The sequence below is a fragment of the Pelodiscus sinensis genome, chromosome 2 (genome assembly GCF_052426305.1).
Source record: "Pelodiscus sinensis isolate ZL-2025 chromosome 2, ASM5242630v1, whole genome shotgun sequence".
Lineage (NCBI taxonomy): Eukaryota > Metazoa > Chordata > Testudines > Trionychidae > Pelodiscus > Pelodiscus sinensis.
In genome coordinates, this window is record NC_143053.1 from 258,628,667 (window position 1) to 258,648,440 (window position 19,774).

Sequence of the window (19,774 nt, forward strand, 5' to 3'; positions counted from 1 at the left end):
GCAATAACTTTTGACAGGGGGGCTACTCCATGATTTTGGAAAGTGGTCGAGGGCCGCACTCTTCCATTATATTAATGGAGGAGATGCGGGGTCTGGGATGGAGGTTGGGTGCAGAAGAGAGCTTGGGGTAAAGGATGGGGGGGTACAGGTTGGAAACTGGAGTCTGGGAGGGAGTTTGGGTGAAGGAGGTGGTTGTTCCTTAGGGCAGGGGACTGGAGTGCAGGGGTTTGGGATGTGACCTAGGGTAGGAGGGGATTGTGATCTGGGGTAGGAGATTTGGGTGCCAGATCTGGGAGGGGGTGTGGGTGCAAGAGGGGGATAGAGCGTTTGGGTATGTTGGCGGTGGGAGGGCAGAAAGTTGGGGCAGGAAAGGGCTGGGGTGCCAGAAGCAGGCTGTGGCCAAAAGACTTACTTGCCTGCTGCCAAACTTGCCTGCCTTCTGAACTTAAAATGTTTCCCAGCCAGCCTGCCTGCCTGGCCATGTGCTTCATGAATAACTGAGCCCAGGAGAGGTTCTTCTTGGCTGCCTGTTACTCCAGCCTGCAGCTCCCATTTGGCTGGGCTTTGCCAGAAACTGGCTAATGGGAATGTGCTGGGGTCGGGGTGGCTCCTAAATCTTCACCCCTCCCCTCCAGTTTTAACACAGAACCGGAGCCCTGCAGCCGCGTTTCTGCCTGTTGTGTAGGGCTGCAGGGCAAGCTGGGGAGCCTGCTGGGGGCTCCCTGCTGCCTCTGTGGGCCGGATCTGGTGGCTTGGCGGGCTGGATCCACCCTGCGGGCCATATTTTGCCCATGCCTGGCTTAGGTGGATGTCTGACAGAGCTGAGAACAGCTGTTCTCCTGACACCTATCTTTACCCAAATTATCCTTCCTAAATAAATAGCTTTATTTTTGACACCTTCCAAATGCTTCTTCATTGGAAGTAGAAAACATCTTCCTTTGAGAACATTCTCTAGCTGAGTTAAATGGCAGCGTGTTAAAAATGAAGTAAAAGAGGCAGCGCGGAAGCCATTAAGTGCATCTGTATGTCATCTAAAACCTCCTGGCAATAAAGACTTCACATGTACTGTATCAGCTGCAAACAAGACAAGTAAGTACAAGTTTCTCTGCCCGAAGGTGCTTAGGCTGCCTAGAATAGTGCGGAAGAAGGCTCGTTAAGAATACCCAAAAGTATTTAGTAGGGCTAAACTGAAATCAGTCACAAAATTTATCAAGCATAAACTCTTAGCACTTAAATATTCTGATGATTGATGTTCTATAAACCCTATCAATGATTAAGTGTAATTGGATGTATGGATCTGCAGTTTGGCATATATCAGTGAATCTGTAATTCATATGTGAAGACATGTTCTACCTATGAATGGTTCAGAAGTGAGATGGAGGAAAAATGTCTCTGTTTATGATCCACCTCTGGGCATTTGCTCTGACAACTTTGTCACTTATGCTGACCTACCACGGAAGAGAGAAAACATCAGCACAAATCTTAGTCACTGTTGCTCCTTTAAAATGTCTGGGTGTTCAGTCTACAACTACCAATCCAAGAAAAGGCATTAAAGAAAACCTTGCAGATTAAACCCAGAAACTTCAAAGTTGAGAGATGAGGTGACAGAGTGTCCCATTGCGGGTCTGATACCACCGAGTAGTCATGCATAGTACATGTTGGTGACAGTCAACAAAGAGGTTCCAAGGATGTAGCTGGATGGGGATACATAGGTGTGGTGGTGGGGAACTATGTATGTAGCACGGCATCCTTTGATCTGGGGTCATGCATTCATTATTGCCTAAGCACAAAGGAGCAGAGTTAAGAGGATCATGGCAGCAATAACTAAGGGGATTAAATTGTGTTTAATCAGCTAATCGAGTACTTCATTAGCTGATAAGGGGGAAACTGCAGAGCCGCAGTGGAGTTAGCTCCCAGCCCTGGAAGCTAGCCCCGCCGCACCCTTGCCTTTTCAATATAGTAAGAGCCTGGACTCACCTGTCCTGGCTCATGCCCAGTCCCCTGCTGGACCTCTGCCCCCCACAGAGACGGTGCTGTGGGGAGCCGGCTTTTTAGCCAGCTCCCCCCAGCACCTGCTCCTGGTTCCAGGGGCGGAAAAGTGACTAGTCAAATAGTGATTTGACTACCCGATAAGCCTAGGCTTATTGGGTAGTTAACTACTCGACTAGTCACCTACATCCCTAGCAATAACCACTTGATAGTGGCCCCCTGTAGTTCAAGGAATGCTGGCTCATGTTGTCATGCCACGGGGACTTTGTGGCTTTGGAGGGTCAGAGCCGTCATGCTGATTGATGGTTTTTAGAGAGATGTTTTACCAAAACCCCATGTGACTGATATTTTTCTTGCTTTCCAGCTCTTCTGACTCTTGATCTACTTTTCATATATTTTACATCTTCAAAATGTTGTAGAAACACTTATCTTCAGTGTTCCTAATCAACCCCGTCATACAGGCTAGGGCGTCTGGGGCACTGTGGCACAGTGCCTTGCACAAAGTCAGTCATGGAAGGGGTTCAGAGAGAGCCCAGCTCTTCCCACATTCCAGTACTGCATTCAGGCTGCTAGACAGGTGTCTTACCTGAAAGCTGCCTCAGTTGCTTTCTCATTGTGTGTTGTGTAATTCCACAGCCGGATACTTGTGTCAGAATTTATTCACCCCCGTGGAAGTGATTGTGCATGAGCAAAATCCTTCCAAAATAGGAAGGGAAATGCAATAAAAGAACACTTGCATAGTCGGACTCTGTTTTTCATTAGCTTCTTGAGAGAGAGGCTCTTTAACTGAACATTTCTGTGCTGTTTTATAAGCACTCTCTCTGGTGGTGTATTTGTATGTTAAATGGGATCTCTCGGGCAGGCTCGGTGCAAGATTTGGGTTCACTTTTGAGCAAAAGTGGCTTTATAAAACCTTACGAGGAACCCTCCTGCTCTCCTTCGCGTCCGTAGATACAAGTCTTTGGGGTTTAAATAAGCTTGAGGAACTAGCCTGGGACTCAGGAGATTCATGTTCAGTTTGCTCCGTCTTGGGCACAAGGCGGCAAGTGACTTTCCTGAGTCCCACTGCAGGATATGTACAGTGACATTTGTGAGGCCTGTGGGTTCTCCGGCACTGGAGAAGTACGTGAGGTTGGGGATGTAGAAACGTGCAGTGACAGCAGCCCAAACACAGCAGAACTTTGCGAGCTGCTGTCTTACTAATACCTCCAAAACCCATCCTCGCCTCCGTCTCCACCTCTTGCTTTAATGTCTGTGACCTGTGCACATTGCCTATCCACTGTCCCCTGCCCAGGTGGTTCAAAGTGCAGCTGCTAAATAAGCGTCCTCTTCCCTTTTCAACCCGGCTATCCCATCCCACCTGCCTACTCCAGTCCCTTCATCTGCTTTCTGTCTTCTCCCACATAGGATTCAAGTTCACTGGCCTGGCCCTGCACAGTCTTTCCCCATCCCTCTGTCTTTCTCATTCCCCCTCTCCCGGTCTGGCCTATCTCCCCATTCCTAAACTCTTCCACATCCTCCCTCTGTCCTCTTTTCTCCAACTTGGCTTCCTGCTTGTTCTCAGGCTGCCCTCATCCCTGGAATGCTCTCCTTTGTCAACCATCTCTAATTCCCTTCTTCCTCAAGCAGTTTCCTCTTTGTCTTCCATGCTGGCCTTCTTTCAATGCCTATCGAGTGGCTGGTTTTGTTTTGTTCAGACTAAGCTCTGACGAGCAGGAAATGTGTATAAATAATAATGCCATAGAATTAGAAAATGACATGTGGCATGCCTAGGACTTACGTGATTTATAGAAAGGAAATACCTTGATACTGTTGAGTTGGCCTTGCTAGTTGTTTGTGGTGTTGCTGTCTCGAGGCCTGCTTGATTGTTTTGCGGTTTAAATAAGGTTATACTAGTAGGTGAGAGAGCAGATTCGGTTTGTGTGGAAATGTGAAGGAGGTTTGTAACAAGGGATAAACATTTCGTCTAAAAAAGTGAAACTTTATTGTACTTGTTGAGGTGCAGTAAGCAAATTGGTGGCAAAACCAGACTTTTAAAACTCTTACCAGTCTGTGAATAACATGCGTTTTTTTCAGGCGCGGTAAGCATAGGTTACAAATAGTCTTGTATATTGATTGTGTGACTCTTCCTAGTTTGTTTGGTGACTGCATTTACAATGTTCCCATTGCTGGTCTCCTAAGTGCCAAGTTTGATGGCTCTTCTTTGGCACTAGTCATCCAGCTGTCTGCGAATCTAGGTTGTGTTGAGATGGTGTAACCCCACAACCATTTTGCTAGTGTGTGGGCCAGAGCACAAAGTGTGGGTGAGGGTTGTACAGAGAACATAAATATGAGCAGATCTCTAAGAGGCGGTGAAGTGAGTTCATGTGGGATTGCAGGTAAACAAACTAATGAGGCATCATATATATATAGTAGCCCAATATCTGTGACTCTATAACACTGTAGCGTTACAGTGTTGCCTTTGGGGGGTGCTGTTGCCTCCCACCGTGGCGCTCGGCTGACTATTGATTATTTTCAGAGACGCTGAGCACAGACAGCTCTCAATAACTTCAGCTGGTGGCCAGCCCCTCTAAAAATGAGGCCACTAATTTAAATGCCTAATTTTGGAGGTCAAATCAAAGGACTTTTCCCCTGCCTTTTCAGCCCACTGGTCACCTAGCAAGGTACCATGGCACTGAAGTGGATCATCTCTAGACCAATTGCTGAATGTCCTTGTTCCCCTCTGTCTGTTCACAGGTAGGAGACCACAAATTCAGCGCCCACCGGATCGTACTAGCCGCCTCCATCCCTTACTTCCATGCCATGTTTACGAATGACATGATGGAATGCAAGCAGGATGAGATTGTCATGCAAGGAATGGATCCGAGGTAATTCGGGGGAACAGCCAAGGGACCATGCCTGATATGGCTTGTGGGTGGTGTTTTTGCCAATCTCTGCAGACAAACGCAAAGTGTATTGGTTTAGAAACATGCCTTAAAGGGTTGTTAAAGAAATTTGTGTTGCTACTGGCCTCTTACATTGTTCTTCAGTTGAACTAACCTAACAGAGCTGAATGCAACCAACGTTTTTCTGCTTTTCTCCAACCTGTTTAGTGCACTAGAGGCTCTGATCAACTTTGCCTACAATGGACACCTAGCAATTGATCAGCAGAACGTTCAGTCTTTGCTGATGGGGGCGAGTTTCCTTCAGCTGCAAAATATCAAGGACGCCTGCTGTACCTTTCTCAGAGAGAGGTAAGAAGTAACCTGTGTCCCATGCCTTTGACTGTTCCCTCAGAAAGTGGTGCTTATGAACCAGAGGGTCATGGGTTCTGGTCTTGCTGTGTCATAGGCTGGTGGAATTGTCTTATCAGAGGACAAGATCCTAAAATCTGGTCCTTTCTTCCAGTTGCTTGTGTTGAGTTCAGGAGGCAGTTAATTATCCCTAGAGCTGTTGCTATACTTCAAAGACGAAAGCACCATAGCCCAGGGTCAGATGGGGACTCCCCTGCTGACCCTGGACTCTGTACAGCACTGCTCCTTTGAAATGCCTCAAGGAGCCCAACGGTGGGCTCCCCGTGGCCTTCAAAACGGCAGCATCGCACGGAGCAGCTGACCCTGGGCTCTGTGCGGCACTACCGCTTTGAGTACCCTCCTCCCCCCCTTGCTGTCTCTATGGCTACGTCTAGACTGCAGCTCGTTTCCGGGATACCAGAGGTATCCCTGAAAAGCTATGCCGCGTCTAAGGAACACGTCTGTTTTTTCAGAAACATTTCCAAAAAAGCAGGCACGTTCTTTCGCCATCCTGGTAAACCTTGTTTCATGAGGAAGAAGGGATGGCTCGAAAGAGAAGATTTTTCCAAAATTTGGCACCATGTAGATAGGCCAAATTTCGGAAAATCCTCTTTCGAAAGAAAAGCAAAAAAAGATAACGCACATTGTGGTTCGCAATGTGCGTATCTTTTTCTGACTTTTCTTTGTAGTGTAGGCGTAGCCTATCTGATAGAGGCAGCGGGGGGGGGGAAGGAAGCAACTAGTCGACTATCCTGTTGACTATCCGATAATCATTTGCTTATCGGCTAGTCGATTAGTCCTTCACAACCCTAGTACAGTGGAAGTGGTGGAGCAGGCTCCCCGACATTAACTGACGTCCATCAAAGGTCTTGAACAGAGATGGCTCCAACAACCAAACAAAGGAAACGCTAAACGGGTAAGTTGCTGCACACAATAAGGTTTCATTGTGCAGATTCTTTTCCTAAGGGTTTAGCAATTCTATTGCATCCTCTTCATCCGCAGTCTGCAGCAGCTATTTCAAAACGTTATATCTATCCTTAAAATGTTTCTCTGGGATTCTGTGTGGGTACTTACACTTCTCATTGCAATAACGTACCTGGGCATCTCAAACAGTGAATTCATCCTGCGAAATAGGAAGACTTTTACAGACAGGGAAACTAGGCACATGTTAAACACGATTAATGAAAGGGGACCTGTGGAAGGCCAAGGAGTTGATCGCAGGTCTTCTGAATCCAGTGCTTTCACCACAAAACCGTTCTAGTCATAAATGTCAAGATCCTACAAACCAGAGTTTGGTCAGGGTCTGAAAATATTATGTACGTTCGCCATTGGAAGTGTCCTGTTTCCCTGTGCCACGTTCTTCTGCAGCTCTTAGTTCATTCCATGATATTGCACCAAACATATGTAATAAATGTAGCATCTCAGCCAGATTTTTTCATTCCATATGGGCTTATTCTAAAATGCATGATTCAGAGAAGGCATGTATTTTTGGCCCTGTTTCAGATGTTTCCATTTACGGTTCCATGTGAGCCCAAGGGCTCTCTACTAGTTAAGTGCAAATACTTAAGTAATTATTATAATAATGACATGCTTCATTTTTCCTGGCAAAAAATAATTTTTGGCACATGACTCATACCAGACTGTGAGAGAACTGGGTTGCACTGTAAAGTGCTGGGGCCTGATTTAGAGGTGCAAATTCATTTTTAGGCCCCTTAATAAAACCGGCCTGAGTGTTTTTTCCAGAGTCTGAACATCCACTGCTCCACCTAAGATTAATGGGAGCTGCTTATGGTGAAATCTTTGAATGGGGGGGCCACTCTGACTGAGCTCCTTAATGTGGATTTGAGTGGGCAGAAAATCAGTGGGCTCTGATCGCATGTCTCAGGAAGAACCACTTTTCTCATTCCGGTTTTTAGAGGAAAGTGACAATGACTTGGGGGTTATTTTCATTTGACTTCACTTTTTTGTTCCTGGGTGTTGTGGCCTCACAGTCTCAGAGGAAATAAAGTCCAAAGCTGTGTAAACCCGTGCTTAGCAGGCAGTGAATACTACTCGCCATATCTAATCCTTTACTTTGTAAAGGTCTCTCTGTGCACTCAATTATTAAATGTGTTGTTTTAAATGTTTGGATCTTTATGCTAGGGATGTAAAATCATGTTTAAATGAGCAGTGGGCCTGGCTGGGGTGGTTTCTCCCAAAATACACGGCTCCATCTGTTTAGTGCTGCTGGAGTGCAAAACCTTGGCTCAAACCACCGAATTTGCCTTGCTGTCATGCTGGTGACTTTGTGGTCCTCAGTTAGGCAAAGACGAGGTGTCTCTGTCAGTGTCTGGTTCTGGGCATCGTACAGGTAGCTTAATAGTGAAGCAAGAATGGTACAAATTGTTTCCACAAACTAATTTCATTTGTTAATAAGTCTCAGAGGGGCAGCCATGCTCGTCTGTAACTTAAAAACGAGCAGTCCTGCAGCACCTTAGACACTAATTAAAATATATTTGTGGTATCATGAGTTTTCATGCGTAAAACCCACTTCAGATGAGCTAGAGTGGAAATGACAGAATCCAAGATGTCTATAACAGCAAAAGCAGTTACCTATCCGTTGTAGGACCGGTGTTAAGAAGGTAATTAAGTGAGCTGGATGTGTCCCATTCATAGCCTTTGATGTGAAAATGTGTGTGTCAAAGGCAGGGAAAATTGGCAGGACTACTTATTAATTTCATTCGGGTTAGAATAAGAGAAACTACAATTGTTTTCTGACAGGATTGTAAAACTGACTCATCATCTCTGACCCATAAATACTTTGAAACAACCAGGATGGTCCTCTCCTGTTAAACCTGTGGTTCTTAACCTCTGTGGCACTGTTGTTTCCTAACCTTAACCAATAAACCAGAATTACCCCTACTCCTTTTTAAAATGGCAATGAACGAAAAGAAAATTGATTCGTCATTTTTATTGTATTTCGTTTTCTCGTACATTACGTTGAACAAAATTGAACACCTATTGTACTTTTAACGTATTACCCCCTGAAATATGCCAAATCAATTTCCCCCAGGTTAAGAACCACTGTGTTAAACAGGAGAGGACCATCCTGGTGGTTTCCAAGTATTTATGGGTCAGAGATAGAGTTGAGGGCCTGGTGGAGTTGACTTTTCAATGTTTTTACAAGTGTTTAAGAAACTTCTGTGCCGAAAGCTTCTTGTACCACACGGATGCTTTGGGGCAGTGTTTCTCAATCTTTTTTTTATGAAGCACCCCCTTTAAAAAAAATAAGTACCCCCAGTACCTACAGTTTTCAGAACCACACAATTTTTTTCTACCATTGCAACACATTTGTTTAAACAACTTAATCGTAGCCAGGTGGGCAGTGACATTTTTGGGTGTGAAAATTACAAAAATAAAGCGCTGTAAAACTTACAACAAAAATTCTGTTTTCTCCAAATTTCAGTTGTTGACGTACCCCCCCTCCCTCCGACCCCTCTCAAGTACCTTTAAGGTACTCATACCATTGGTTGAGAGAAACTGATTTAGAGCACTACATTTGTATTAGCCCTTCTTTTTTTTCTTTTTTTCTTTTTTTTTTTCCTTTGTGCTGCTTTCTGATGGCATGCAGAAGCTCCTGCCCGGCTGGTCTGATCGTTAGCTCATTTCTGCAGGGCTTGTTCCTGCATTCTGACCTTTACTTGCTAAAAGACATCCTCAATAAAGCTTCATTGGCCAGGAAAGTCAAGGAAGAAGAGGTGGAGCTCACGTCTGTAATTAGCGAAGGTGTGTGGGGAGAGCAAACAAGGGTTGTAAGGTTCTGAAGAAGATGCTTCCTCTGGCTGTCAAACCTGAAGTCAAACCGGTTTCATTCCTGGGATCTGCCAATGGTAGATGGACCATTGTGTAGATTCCTGCATTGCTTCTCCCCCAACTTGTCACAGCCCTAACTTTAGGGGGCCCACGCTGTGGGGAGTGCACATCAGTCGCTAGGACCAGTCAGTCCTTGGTACTTCTGAGAGTGTCAACAAGGGGCGTATTGTTCTCATGGTGTGATTCACCTGCCCTCTTAATTTGGGCCGAGTGACTCTTCGTGACGGCAAACACTGGCCAATGGAACCTGCCGACTGGTGTTTGCAGGAAGGGTCTGTCCTCTAATGTGGCACGTCCCTCTGTTTCACCGGGTTACATTTTTCCTGTCGCTTGGTTCAGTTTCCTGTTCACTGCATCTTTGCACTGCATTAAAGACACGTACGTTGTTAACCCTTCTGTTAATGGAGTGTCATGGGGGGGGTTTTATCCTGGAAGGCTGCACCCTAAGAACTGCCTGGGCGTACGTCAGTTTGCAGAAACCATGATGTGTACCGTGCTCTACGACACTGCCAATAGCTTCACCCACCAGCACTTTGTGGAGGTGTCCATGTCCGAAGAGTTCCTTGCTCTGCCCTTCGAAGACGTGCTGGAGCTGGTCTCCAGGGATGAGCTTAACGTCAAGTCCGAGGAGCAGGTACGTGGGCCGGCCTGTACGCGGCGTAGCAGAAGCAGCGTGCGTCACTAGAGGGGTTGAAATGCTTGGGGCAGTCGCACAGCTGATCTGTGTGAGAAGTGGAACTGGTCCATGCAGGTAGCAGAGGAGATGGCCTTGTGGGTGGTGGGGGTAGGCCCTCTTCTCGGATAACGTCTTGATTCTGGGAGAATTGGGGCTTCTCTCCACTTATCAAATTGCTCTTCTCTGCCCGTTGACTAAGCACCGCCACTCGGGCCCACATCAGCAGTGATCCTGACTTTAACTGGAGATCTGCAGCTAGAAGACTCCTCGTGGGGTGGTCTGGGGGGTGACAGGGATGTTAGCAGCTAGTCGACTAACCGTTTAATCGCTTACCAGGCCTGGTTTAACCACAGACCCACTCCCACATCTTCCTGCGTGCTCTGCATTTGAAACTCGGAGCAGCGGGCTGGCTCAGTCCCAGCCCACTGGTCCCGGTTTTAAATGAAGAGCGCACAGGGGAGCCTTCTGCCAGCCCGTGCTGCTGCCTCTGATACTCTAACCCCACGGTGTTCATAACGCTGAGGTTCTATGGCATTTTGGGATCTTCTGGCAAGTTGTGTTGAAACACTTTCCGATCGGTTGGAGCAATCCTTTCTCTAGAGGTTTCTAGCATGAAGTAAATGGGAGGGTTCTGGCTTGTTCCAGTATAAATGAAAGGCTTTGAAACTTTGGTCTGATGTGTGTGGCTGTCCACATTGTCTCCACGCCAACCCCATATTTAGCCTGTGTGCATGATGGTTAGTGGCCTGTTTCAGTGGCAAGGTTACACCACAAGGTGGCAGTAGTAACCACAAATGCTAGTAATCAGCTGTTTACCAGAAAGTTTTGCTGTCCTAGACAATTCAGTTCTTGGGAGAACAGAGGCCTCCCTGTGTGAACCGGCCTTAATACTGTTCCACATCAGTTCTGTGGAGACCTCCGTTCAAATTCTCGTCTACTGGGATCAGTCCAGCAGGAGCTCGGGAGGCAGTGGCCTGGGTAGACCAATGGGACGATGCTCCTGGAATGGACGCCTGCCCAGGTCAGCACACTGTGGCTATGGGTGGGAAATGAATTCCAGATCTTGTGCAGAATGTCCCATGCTATAATAGACCCCTCTGGTCAATTCAACAATGATGTTGATGGCCCCAGTGACCGAGAGATGCCTGCTAAGAATGGAGAAGGAATAATATCCTGAGCTGGTCGCTGGGTGGTAGTGTCAGTATCTTTGCTCTAGATCCCTTTCTGTGTTCGTGATCACTGTGCACCTAGGCAAGATGTTCCTTCTATTACAGCCCATTTGTTACAGGTTGTTTCCTTCCTCCTCTTGTGAGCTGCTTCAGGACACAGAAAAGAAAATCTCGTCTCTCTCCCCCAAGCACCTAGCAACAAATGCTCCTCTCTCTTCCGGCAGGTATTCGAAGCTGCGTTGGCCTGGGTCCGGTACGATCGAGATCAGCGGGAACCCTGCTTACCCGAGCTACTGTCCAAAATCCGACTGCCCCTTTGTCGACCTCAGTTCCTCACTGACCGCGTGCAACAAGATGACCTCGTGCGCTGCTGCCATAAATGCCGGTGAGCACTTGGTGGCTGTCCAGGAGTTGCCCATTGTGAGGAGTCCATGCTGATAGTGTGGGGAGTGGGGCTCCCAGAGACTGAAATCCTCTTTCCATGAAATGGGAATGCCACATGTAGCAAAACAGCAATTCCCTCCTGCTACCCTGCTGGCGTGGCTGAACCATCAGCTAGAACAGAGGTGGGCAATAATTTCCGCAGCAGGGACCACTTCGTGAATTTCGGTTACATGGTCACAGGCTGGCTCCAGGCCCCCTGGAAGGGGCGGGGCCTCAGATGAAAGAGCTGGGGTTGGGGGCTACAGAGAGACAGAGATTCTCTTTCTCACACACACATGTGTGAGACACAGACTGTATGTGACAGTGACACTGTACTGGCTGCTGCTGCGTAAGTTTCTGAGAGAAGCCATGCACTGTCTCTTTAAGACAGGGAAAGCTGTCCTGCTGTGTTATCTTACCTGCAGAGATGGGGTAAGGAAGGAGTGAGTGTGAGTGTGATATCTTAGAAACTCGGCACTACCCCTTAAGACAGGTGCTCCTCTGAGTCACTCCACTATCCATGCTTCAGATTGAGCGAAAAGGTTGGCAGGCCGGATCCGGCCCCGATTTTTGCCCACCCCGATCTAGGAAGATTAGCTCTTTCTTGGTAGAGAAGAGATCAGTTGACATCCTCATTGATGGCCTCAGCCCAGAAGGAGGGTGGTCCCAACACCACTAACCTGTCCTTCTCATGTTTTTGGTCTTAATTTCAGGGACCTGGTGGATGAGGCAAAAGACTACCACCTAATGCCAGAACGCCGGCCGCACCTCCCAGCATTCAAAACCCGTCCCCGGTGCTGCACCTCCATCGCAGGATTGATTTATGCTGTTGGAGGGCTGAATTCAGCAGGTACCTTGCATATCCCTGTCCCCCAGCTACACTGTGCCGTGGTATATCGAGTAGCAGTCTGACTGTGAAGTACATCCCTCACCCACTGAATGCTAAGCAGTCTCTCCTGCTCTCCCTTTTCCTGCTGCCTGTGTTGACACTGAGAGCATCCAGCCAACTGAATTCTGAAGGTGGCTCTTACCAGTTGTTGAACCTCTGGCACTCTAGGAACGCCGGCTGGATTGCTCAGGGATATTGAGAACACTACCCCCGCGTTGCAATCTAATTTTTTAAATTAATGGAGATTGCCTATCTCCTAGAACTGGAAGGGACCTTGAAAGGTCAAGTCCAGTCCCCTGCCTTCACAGCAGGACCAAGTACCATCCCTGACAAATTTTTGCCCCAAATGACCTCCACAAGGATTGAACTCACAACCCTGGGTTTAGCAGGCCAATGCTCAAGCCACTAAAATTCTGGGGCCCAGTGTAAGTGCTGCCACATGAGCCATTCAGCAGCTAGTGGCCTCAAGGAGGTTTAAATGGCAACTGATTGACTAATCGAATAGTCGATGTTTTCTGCATTGACTATTCGATTAGTTGATTGGGCATTTCCACCTTTGAAGTGTAGCAACAAGCGTTGCTACACTTCAAAGGTGAAAGTGCCGCGTGGAGCCCGGGATCAGCCTGACGCTGGGGTCCCTGTGGCACTGCCACTTTGAAATGCCGCTGACGCTGGGCTCCCTGCGGCATTTCAATTTGGCAGTGCTGTGTGCAGGCCAGGGTCAGCGGGGGAATCCCCAGCTGATCCTGGGCTCCACATGGCGCTGCCGCTTTGAAATCCGTGTGGAGTCTGGGGTTGCCCCAGCTGTCTCCAGGCTGCAAGTAGCATTTCAAAGCGGCAGTGCTGTGTGGAGCCCAGGGTCTGGAACCAGGCTTCAAGTGACACTGACACTTTGAAGTACCCCTCCTCTTCCACCCCACCTTGCTACCGCTTTCTGAGAGAGGCAGCGAGGCGGGGAAGCGACTAGTCGACTATCCTGTCGACTATCTGATAAGCGTTTGCTAGCTGCAACTAGTCCTTCTCATCCCTAGGTGGCCTCCCCTGTTGTTTTCTTCCTGGCTGCGGGACTCTGCTCTGTTCTTCAAACCGCCAGGTTCTCCAGATCCCTGCCTTGTCCCCCAGCATGAGCTCTGTAGGGGACAAGGAAGGGGTCCCCCAGCATGAGCTCTGTAGGGGACAAGGAAGGGGTCCCCCAGCATGAGCTCTGTAGGGGACAAGGAAGGGATGTGATAAAGCAGTAGTTTGGCTAGTAGAATGTTGGCGGAACTGCATTACACCATCGTTCTTTAGGGCGACCGTCAGCCAGGAGATTTACAATAGCTTTGAAACTGGGATCCGCACTGGGCAGCAGCTCACAAAAGCCGGGGGCTGCCCGGTGAGGCCTGGGTCCCTACCGGCGAAGGCTGAAGGCAGCCATGCTGTGATTCTAGGGAGTCGACTGGCCCTAGAGATGCTGATTAAGTCTCCGAGCCTGGTGTGTTACTGCAGGGGCAGGATGTGAGGAGTCTGGCGCCCAGGTTTACAGGAACTCCCTGCGTTGTTGAGCAGTTTCCCTGGGGGTTGGGTGGCACTGGGTGGGGGATTCTTGCAGCAGCTAACATTTATGTAGGAATAAAAAGATGCAACAGCTAAGGGGGTGACGCCAATCGGAAGGCTTGAGTGTAGCCTCTTAATGGTCCCTACTACCCTTCCATAGCCCATCAGGCAGGTGCCCACCTGTAGGGATGGTCTGTGCAGATACGCAAGGCCTTGGGCTCAGGTTTTGCCCTGAAAGCTCAAAGCACAAACCTTGTATCCCCTTTATCCTTCCAGGCATGGATGAACATATGGCGGAAGCCCATAATTTTCTGCTTCAGCCCCCGTTCAGCAGAGACTCCAAGGAATCCCCAGGCCCTGTCACTTTTTTTAATTTGAGTAGCAAATTTTTATGCAGGTGATTCACTGAATGTGGTGGAAGTGTTTGACCCCATTGCCAATCGCTGGGAGAAGTGCCAGCCGATGACGACGGCGCGGAGCCGAGTGGGCGTGGCCGTGGTGAATGGACTCTTGTACGCCATTGGTGGCTACGACGGCCAGTTAAGACTGAGCACGGTGGAAGTTTACAACCCAGAGACGGATTCTTGGTCTAAAGCGGGAAGCATGAACAGCAAGCGAAGGTACGTGAGAAACCTGCTCCCTTCGGTACGGCGCCGGAGGCTGAAGGAATGGCAGGGGGGAATGTACGAAGCAGTGGTGCGGAAAACGGCGGAGGTGACCTCGGAGGTCAGAGAGGAGTTTGCAGGGCAATGCAGCGGGCAAAAGACCAAAGCACCATTTGGGCTGCATGCTCAAAGGAATGGAACCAGGAACGGCTGCGTTTGGCATAGCTGGGGTGCCACCGCGCTGGGAATGTTACTGTCCATTTTGAACTCGCTGGGGAGTGTAGATACACACAGCTGTTGTCCGCAGACCAGTTGTTTTCAAACTAGGGGGCGTGACCCACTTCTGGGTCATGGAATGTCAGGCCCTGGGTCTCATTGCTGCAGGGGGACCAGGTGATCAGTGGGGGTGCTAATGCGGCTAGCTACCTGTCCTGGCCCCGCAGACTGCGCTGCACCCCAGAAATGGCTGGCAACAGGCCTGACTTCTCGGTGAGGGAAAGCGCGCACAGGACTTCACGCACTGCCCCTGCCCTGAGCACTAGCTCCGCTCTCCCATTGGCTGGGACCCTGCTGCTGGCTGCTTCTGGGGCGTAGCATGGTCAGTGGTGCCAGGAGAGACAGGAAGCTGCCTTAGCCTCCCCTCCCTCCCCCACTGACTGGGAGCTGCTCAAGGTAAGCCCTCCCTCCCCATCTCTCCTCCCCAAGCTGGAGCCACCTCCTGAAACCTAAAACTCTCTCCTCCTCAGCCCCACCCCACAGCCTACACTCTAGTCAAATTCTGTCGGGTTGTGGCGATTAAGAGCTATATAGACAGGGTCTGGCCATCGAGAACGGGGACAGAACTCCCTAAAAGAGGGGTGGTGGAAATGTCTGAGGGAGATTTATTTGTAGCAGCACGAACTCAAGTAGGATTCAGCCTGTTTTCCCTTTCATAGAATCATAGAATAATAGGACTGGAAGGGACCTCAAGAGGTCATCAAGTCCAGCCCCCCACCCTCAAGGCAGGACCAAGCTCCGTCTACACCATCCCTGACAGATGTCTATCTAACCTGTTCTTAAATATCTCCAGAGAGGGAGATTCCACCACCTCCCTTGGCAATTTATTCCAATATTTGACCACCCTGACAGTTAGGAATTTTTTCTCGGTTTTATATCTGAGAGAACTTGCTGGTAGACTCTGACGACGGGGAATAGAGGTCCAAAGGAAGTGATGGAAGCCATATTGCTTGGGACCTTTTTAAAACGAGGCTGCATAAATCATTGGAAAATGTGTCCTAGGGAACACTCAGCCCCGGCAGCGTGATGAGTTGTCTGTCTCTGTGGTCTCCTCTGGAAAGCGGAGTCAATTCGCACACAGTGCAGGGTTCGCACTCCAAGCCTGGAGTCCGGAGAAATTTTCATAGCTGAACAGAAGAGCTGGTGGTTTAAACGCTGAGTCAGGGGAGCCTGGTATAATCACACCGCCCTAGAAGTTATGTTGTGGTGGCAGTTGGAAACACACACTGTGTCATGTGACCAACAACGCTGGAAAAACCCACCTATTAACTCTCCTGGCTACACTGTTCCTTCTACCACAACAGCCTGTGGCTCATCTCTCGCCTTCCAAATGTAAACGTGTTTGTGGCTTTCAGTGCTTTTACTTTGGTTTCTTTATCCTGCTCCTCGGGCACTGAGCATTGTTAAATTGTCCCTTCTGCTAGCTTTGCAGCACGTCGTCCCCATAATCATCCTGGGGCCTTCTTTTAATGTGGTTTCCAGAGCTAATCGCCTGGGAAGAGCGTGCTGCCTGGTAGCCTGTGACTTGAAATACCGTGTGAGGGGAGTCCATTGGGATTGTGCTTGTTCAGGGGGCTTCTGTTCAAGCAAATACAATTTCAGATCTGTAGGGCGCAATTGGGGACCTCAGCAGGTTGTGCCAAGTGAGCCCTGTTCATGCTGGCCAAGGCTCTTAGGTCTGCCTCCAGGGACACGCCTGAGTGTCAAGTCCTGGAATCATTTCCACCCATATCCTACTCCAGGCTGGAAATGTTTTCAGGACTTGACACTCAGGAGGTGGGCAATAATTTTTGACTAGGGGACACTTCAGAAATTGTTGAAATAGCCCCAGGCCGCCCCAGAAGGAGCGGAGCCTAAACCAGAAGGAGCATGATTGGTCTGGGGGTGGGGGAACCCCTGATTTCCTACACAACGTCCTGGGCTGCAACCCTGCCACAAGTGTCCCGTTCTGCTTGCACCTTCCTGGAGCGGGCGTCATCCTCATTAAAACTTCGTCAGTAAGAGAGTGGGTGCTTTGCAGGATTGTATCCAAGTGCTTGGCTTCTGCAATCCTAAATGGTTTTCTTACCGCAAGATAAGTGCGGACAGGGAAGTGGAGGGGCTTGAAGAGAAGAGCGTAAATGAGAAGCAGAAGGTTTAACATTGATCTCCATTATCCTCCGTGGAGTATTTGTTCCTGACGGTCCGTTGTGAGACAAGCGTTTGACAGTGGGGGGCTGACTAACTTAAGGGAGCTGACATTGGTACCTAAAGCAGTTGCTGTCGATCTAAGGGCTTTTGTACCATTGCCACTGTATCTGAGTGCCTTCTACCCAAAATCAGTAGCAAGTAGGTTGTTAGGTGTCCGGTTTTCTGGGGCTCTGTTTGGTTAAAAAAAAAAAAAAAATCCAGAAAATCCAGGAGCCTGGCGGGGGGAGTGGCTGGGAAGTGGGGTGTGATCAGTGCTGGGAGCCCTGGTTGTGTGAGAGGAGGGGCAGCTGGGTCCGTGCTCCTGTGCACTGGTCAAGCGCATGGTGGAGCTGCAGCTGGACTCACTCGCGCTTCGTCTAGACCGTGCAGGGGCGGGAGAGCCCTGGGATCTGCACTGCCCAGGTCAGTCCCGCCCCCCACCGGCTGATATGCTCCTCCCTCCCACCCCCTCCTGGCCGGCCTGTTGGTTCTCCCCCACTTCTCCTCCCGATCTCCCCCGGCCAGCCCCGGTGCACCCCCTGCCAGTGCTGCTTCCGGCGGCCAGTTCTCCCCTCCTCCTCCTGAGCTCTCCCCGCCAGCCCTGCTCTGCCCTTCCCCCCACCGACCAGCTCTGTTTCCCGTCTGCTGCCCCCCCACACACCTCCCCCAGCCAGTGCCCGCCCCCCGCCAGCTCTGCTCCCCCCCCCCCCCCATCCAGCCCTGCTCCCCTCCCAGCCAGTCCCCCCCCACCACCCCATGAAGTGTGTGTCTGGTATTTTTTTTAAGACTACCTGGTAACCCAGTAGCAAGAGTGAAGACTCTAGTGGGCTTCATGGAGTCTCTGGTTCATCTCCCTTTTCAGGACCAAAACTCTTTTTGGGGTAAGGTTTGTATTTTGGAACAGGAGTTGGAAGAGGCTCGGGAACAAAATGGGATGTTCGTATTGGGGCTGTCTCTTAGGCCAGGTCTACGCTAAAGAGGAAGGTTGAAGCAAGCTATGCAACTCTAGCAACGTTTAATTATGTAGTTGGAGTCAACGTTCCGTGTTTTGCGTCTCCATGCCATTCCCATAGTGGGAGGCTGACGCAAGTAAAAGCTGCTGTTGTCTTCTCTTACTCCTCGCAGGAGCAGGAGTACTGGCAGCAGGCAGGGGGGACCCTCTGAGTTCGATTTAGCGAGTCTTAACTAGACTTGCTAAATCAAACTCTGGAAGGTTGATTGTGGCAATGGCGATCTTCCATTTAGCATAGAAATGGCCTTAATATAGGAAGGTCTGTTGTCTGGCTCCACCAGGTGAGTGGTTTAGCAGACTGGAAATAATCTACTGGGTCTTTCCCTACTTTTGTTTGTGTGATTTAATATGGAATCAGGGTATAGTCAGTTGAATTGGCCACCTTAGGCCTCTGTCTAGCTTGTAAAATCATCACTACCAGTCAGCTTTGTGGGTAGCTGTAGTTAAGGTTAAAAGGGAGCAAAGACTAAATGTTGCCCTCCCTAGAGTTGATTCTTTTCAGGTCCAGGTTGAGGTGCATTTGCAGAATGTTGTAAGCAGTTTCCCTACATCTCTAAAGCTGTTTGCTAATTGGCTGCATTTATTTAATTCATGAACATCTGCATGTTAGCCAGATATTGGGCTCATGGGGTGAGCTATATTAATAAGTAGTTGGATAGCAGTAAGTATCGACCTGCTTCCCAGACGCAGAGACTCTCAGAGAACGAAGCCGGTTTTATCCACTAAGTGTCTGCCAAGGTACGCTGCAAAATTTTGTTTCATGATGCAACATGTTTCAGTTGCCCAAAGCAGTCTAACCTGGTGTTATGCCCTTCATTTCAGCGCGATGGGAACAGTCGTGCTGGATGGGCAGATCTATGTGTGTGGCGGGTATGATGGAAACTCATCCCTCAACTCTGTGGAGACCTACTCACCAGAAACAGACAAGTAAGAGCTTCTAAACATACTCTGGCTTCTCCCGCTGGGTTCTGCCTATGTCCTCAAACACAGGAGGAACAGCCGAGAGCACCGGTTTTTAAAAAAGATGAGCTACAATAGGCTGGAAAACCTTTATTTTTGATTGAGTAACTACGTTTGGCTTAAAACCACGTGTACTAGCTCTAGAGGAGTGAATGGAATAAAGTTTTGATACAGAAGTATGGCCCTTCATTTTCAGTTTTTACAGATACTGTTTCCCCTACCTGAATTTTGGACCATTCGGACATACAGAAATACTGATTTTATGCTAAGAACATTCAATATATTACATCAGAGATGTATCTGTTAATATCAAATTAATCAAAGTATACATGCAAGACTTGTTTGTCAAAGACACACACGTACATGCTCTTAATGTGTAATCCACGTAATAAACCACAGCATTACCTTACTTTTACTTTCAATACTCTCTTCCATTTTGTTCCTTTTTCCCGTCCTCCCGTTCCCCAATATTAACTCCAACATTTTCCCAGAAATCTGTGAAGTTAATTTATTCTGCTGGTATTTCCCCAAATTATTAACCTTTGAAATAAACACGGATACGTTCTTGGGAAATGCTTTTGTTTATTTACACAATAAAATTTGAAAACGAAGGGCCTTGTCTAGAATGAATAGATGGCGGAGTGAAAATACTAGACACTCAATACCTGAAAGGCTTCTGGGTCACCAGGAAGTTTTGTGTAATCATTTAATGTCTTTATATGGAGCTTCATGTGCACTGCCTGTGGAAGGGAGAGATTCTTGCACTGCTGCTATTGGCTTTTCTCTCGGCAAGGTGGACAGTAGCGACCCCCATGAGTTCGAATCGCAGCGCGGCTGGAGTCACCGTGTTCGAAGGCAGGATCTACGTGTCTGGAGGGCATGACGGTTTACAGATTTTCAGCAGTGTAAGTCTGAATCTCGGAGCCAGTTCTGCACCACACTGATT

At 48.7% G+C, this 19,774-nt stretch overlaps 1 protein-coding gene across 2 annotated transcripts in view; it reads left to right on the forward strand.

Moving 5' to 3' along the window:
• Positions 1 to 19,774, forward strand: part of KLHL18 (kelch like family member 18) — a 40,359-nt gene that overhangs the window by 16,457 nt on the left and 4,128 nt on the right. The window contains exons 2-9 of one of the 2 annotated variants that reach the window (XM_075922991.2): positions 4,726 to 4,856; positions 5,082 to 5,222; positions 9,549 to 9,747; positions 11,183 to 11,343; positions 12,095 to 12,231; positions 14,189 to 14,426; positions 18,691 to 18,795; positions 19,622 to 19,733. In XM_075922991.2, coding sequence (XP_075779106.1) covers positions 4,726 to 4,856; positions 5,082 to 5,222; positions 9,549 to 9,747; positions 11,183 to 11,343; positions 12,095 to 12,231; positions 14,189 to 14,426; positions 18,691 to 18,795; positions 19,622 to 19,733 — 1,224 coding nt within the window. The remainder of the gene's footprint in view (positions 1 to 4,725; positions 4,857 to 5,081; positions 5,223 to 9,548; positions 9,748 to 11,182; positions 11,344 to 12,094; positions 12,232 to 14,188; positions 14,427 to 18,690; positions 18,796 to 19,621; positions 19,734 to 19,774) is intronic. The other variant, XM_075922992.2, reaches the window with a different exon arrangement.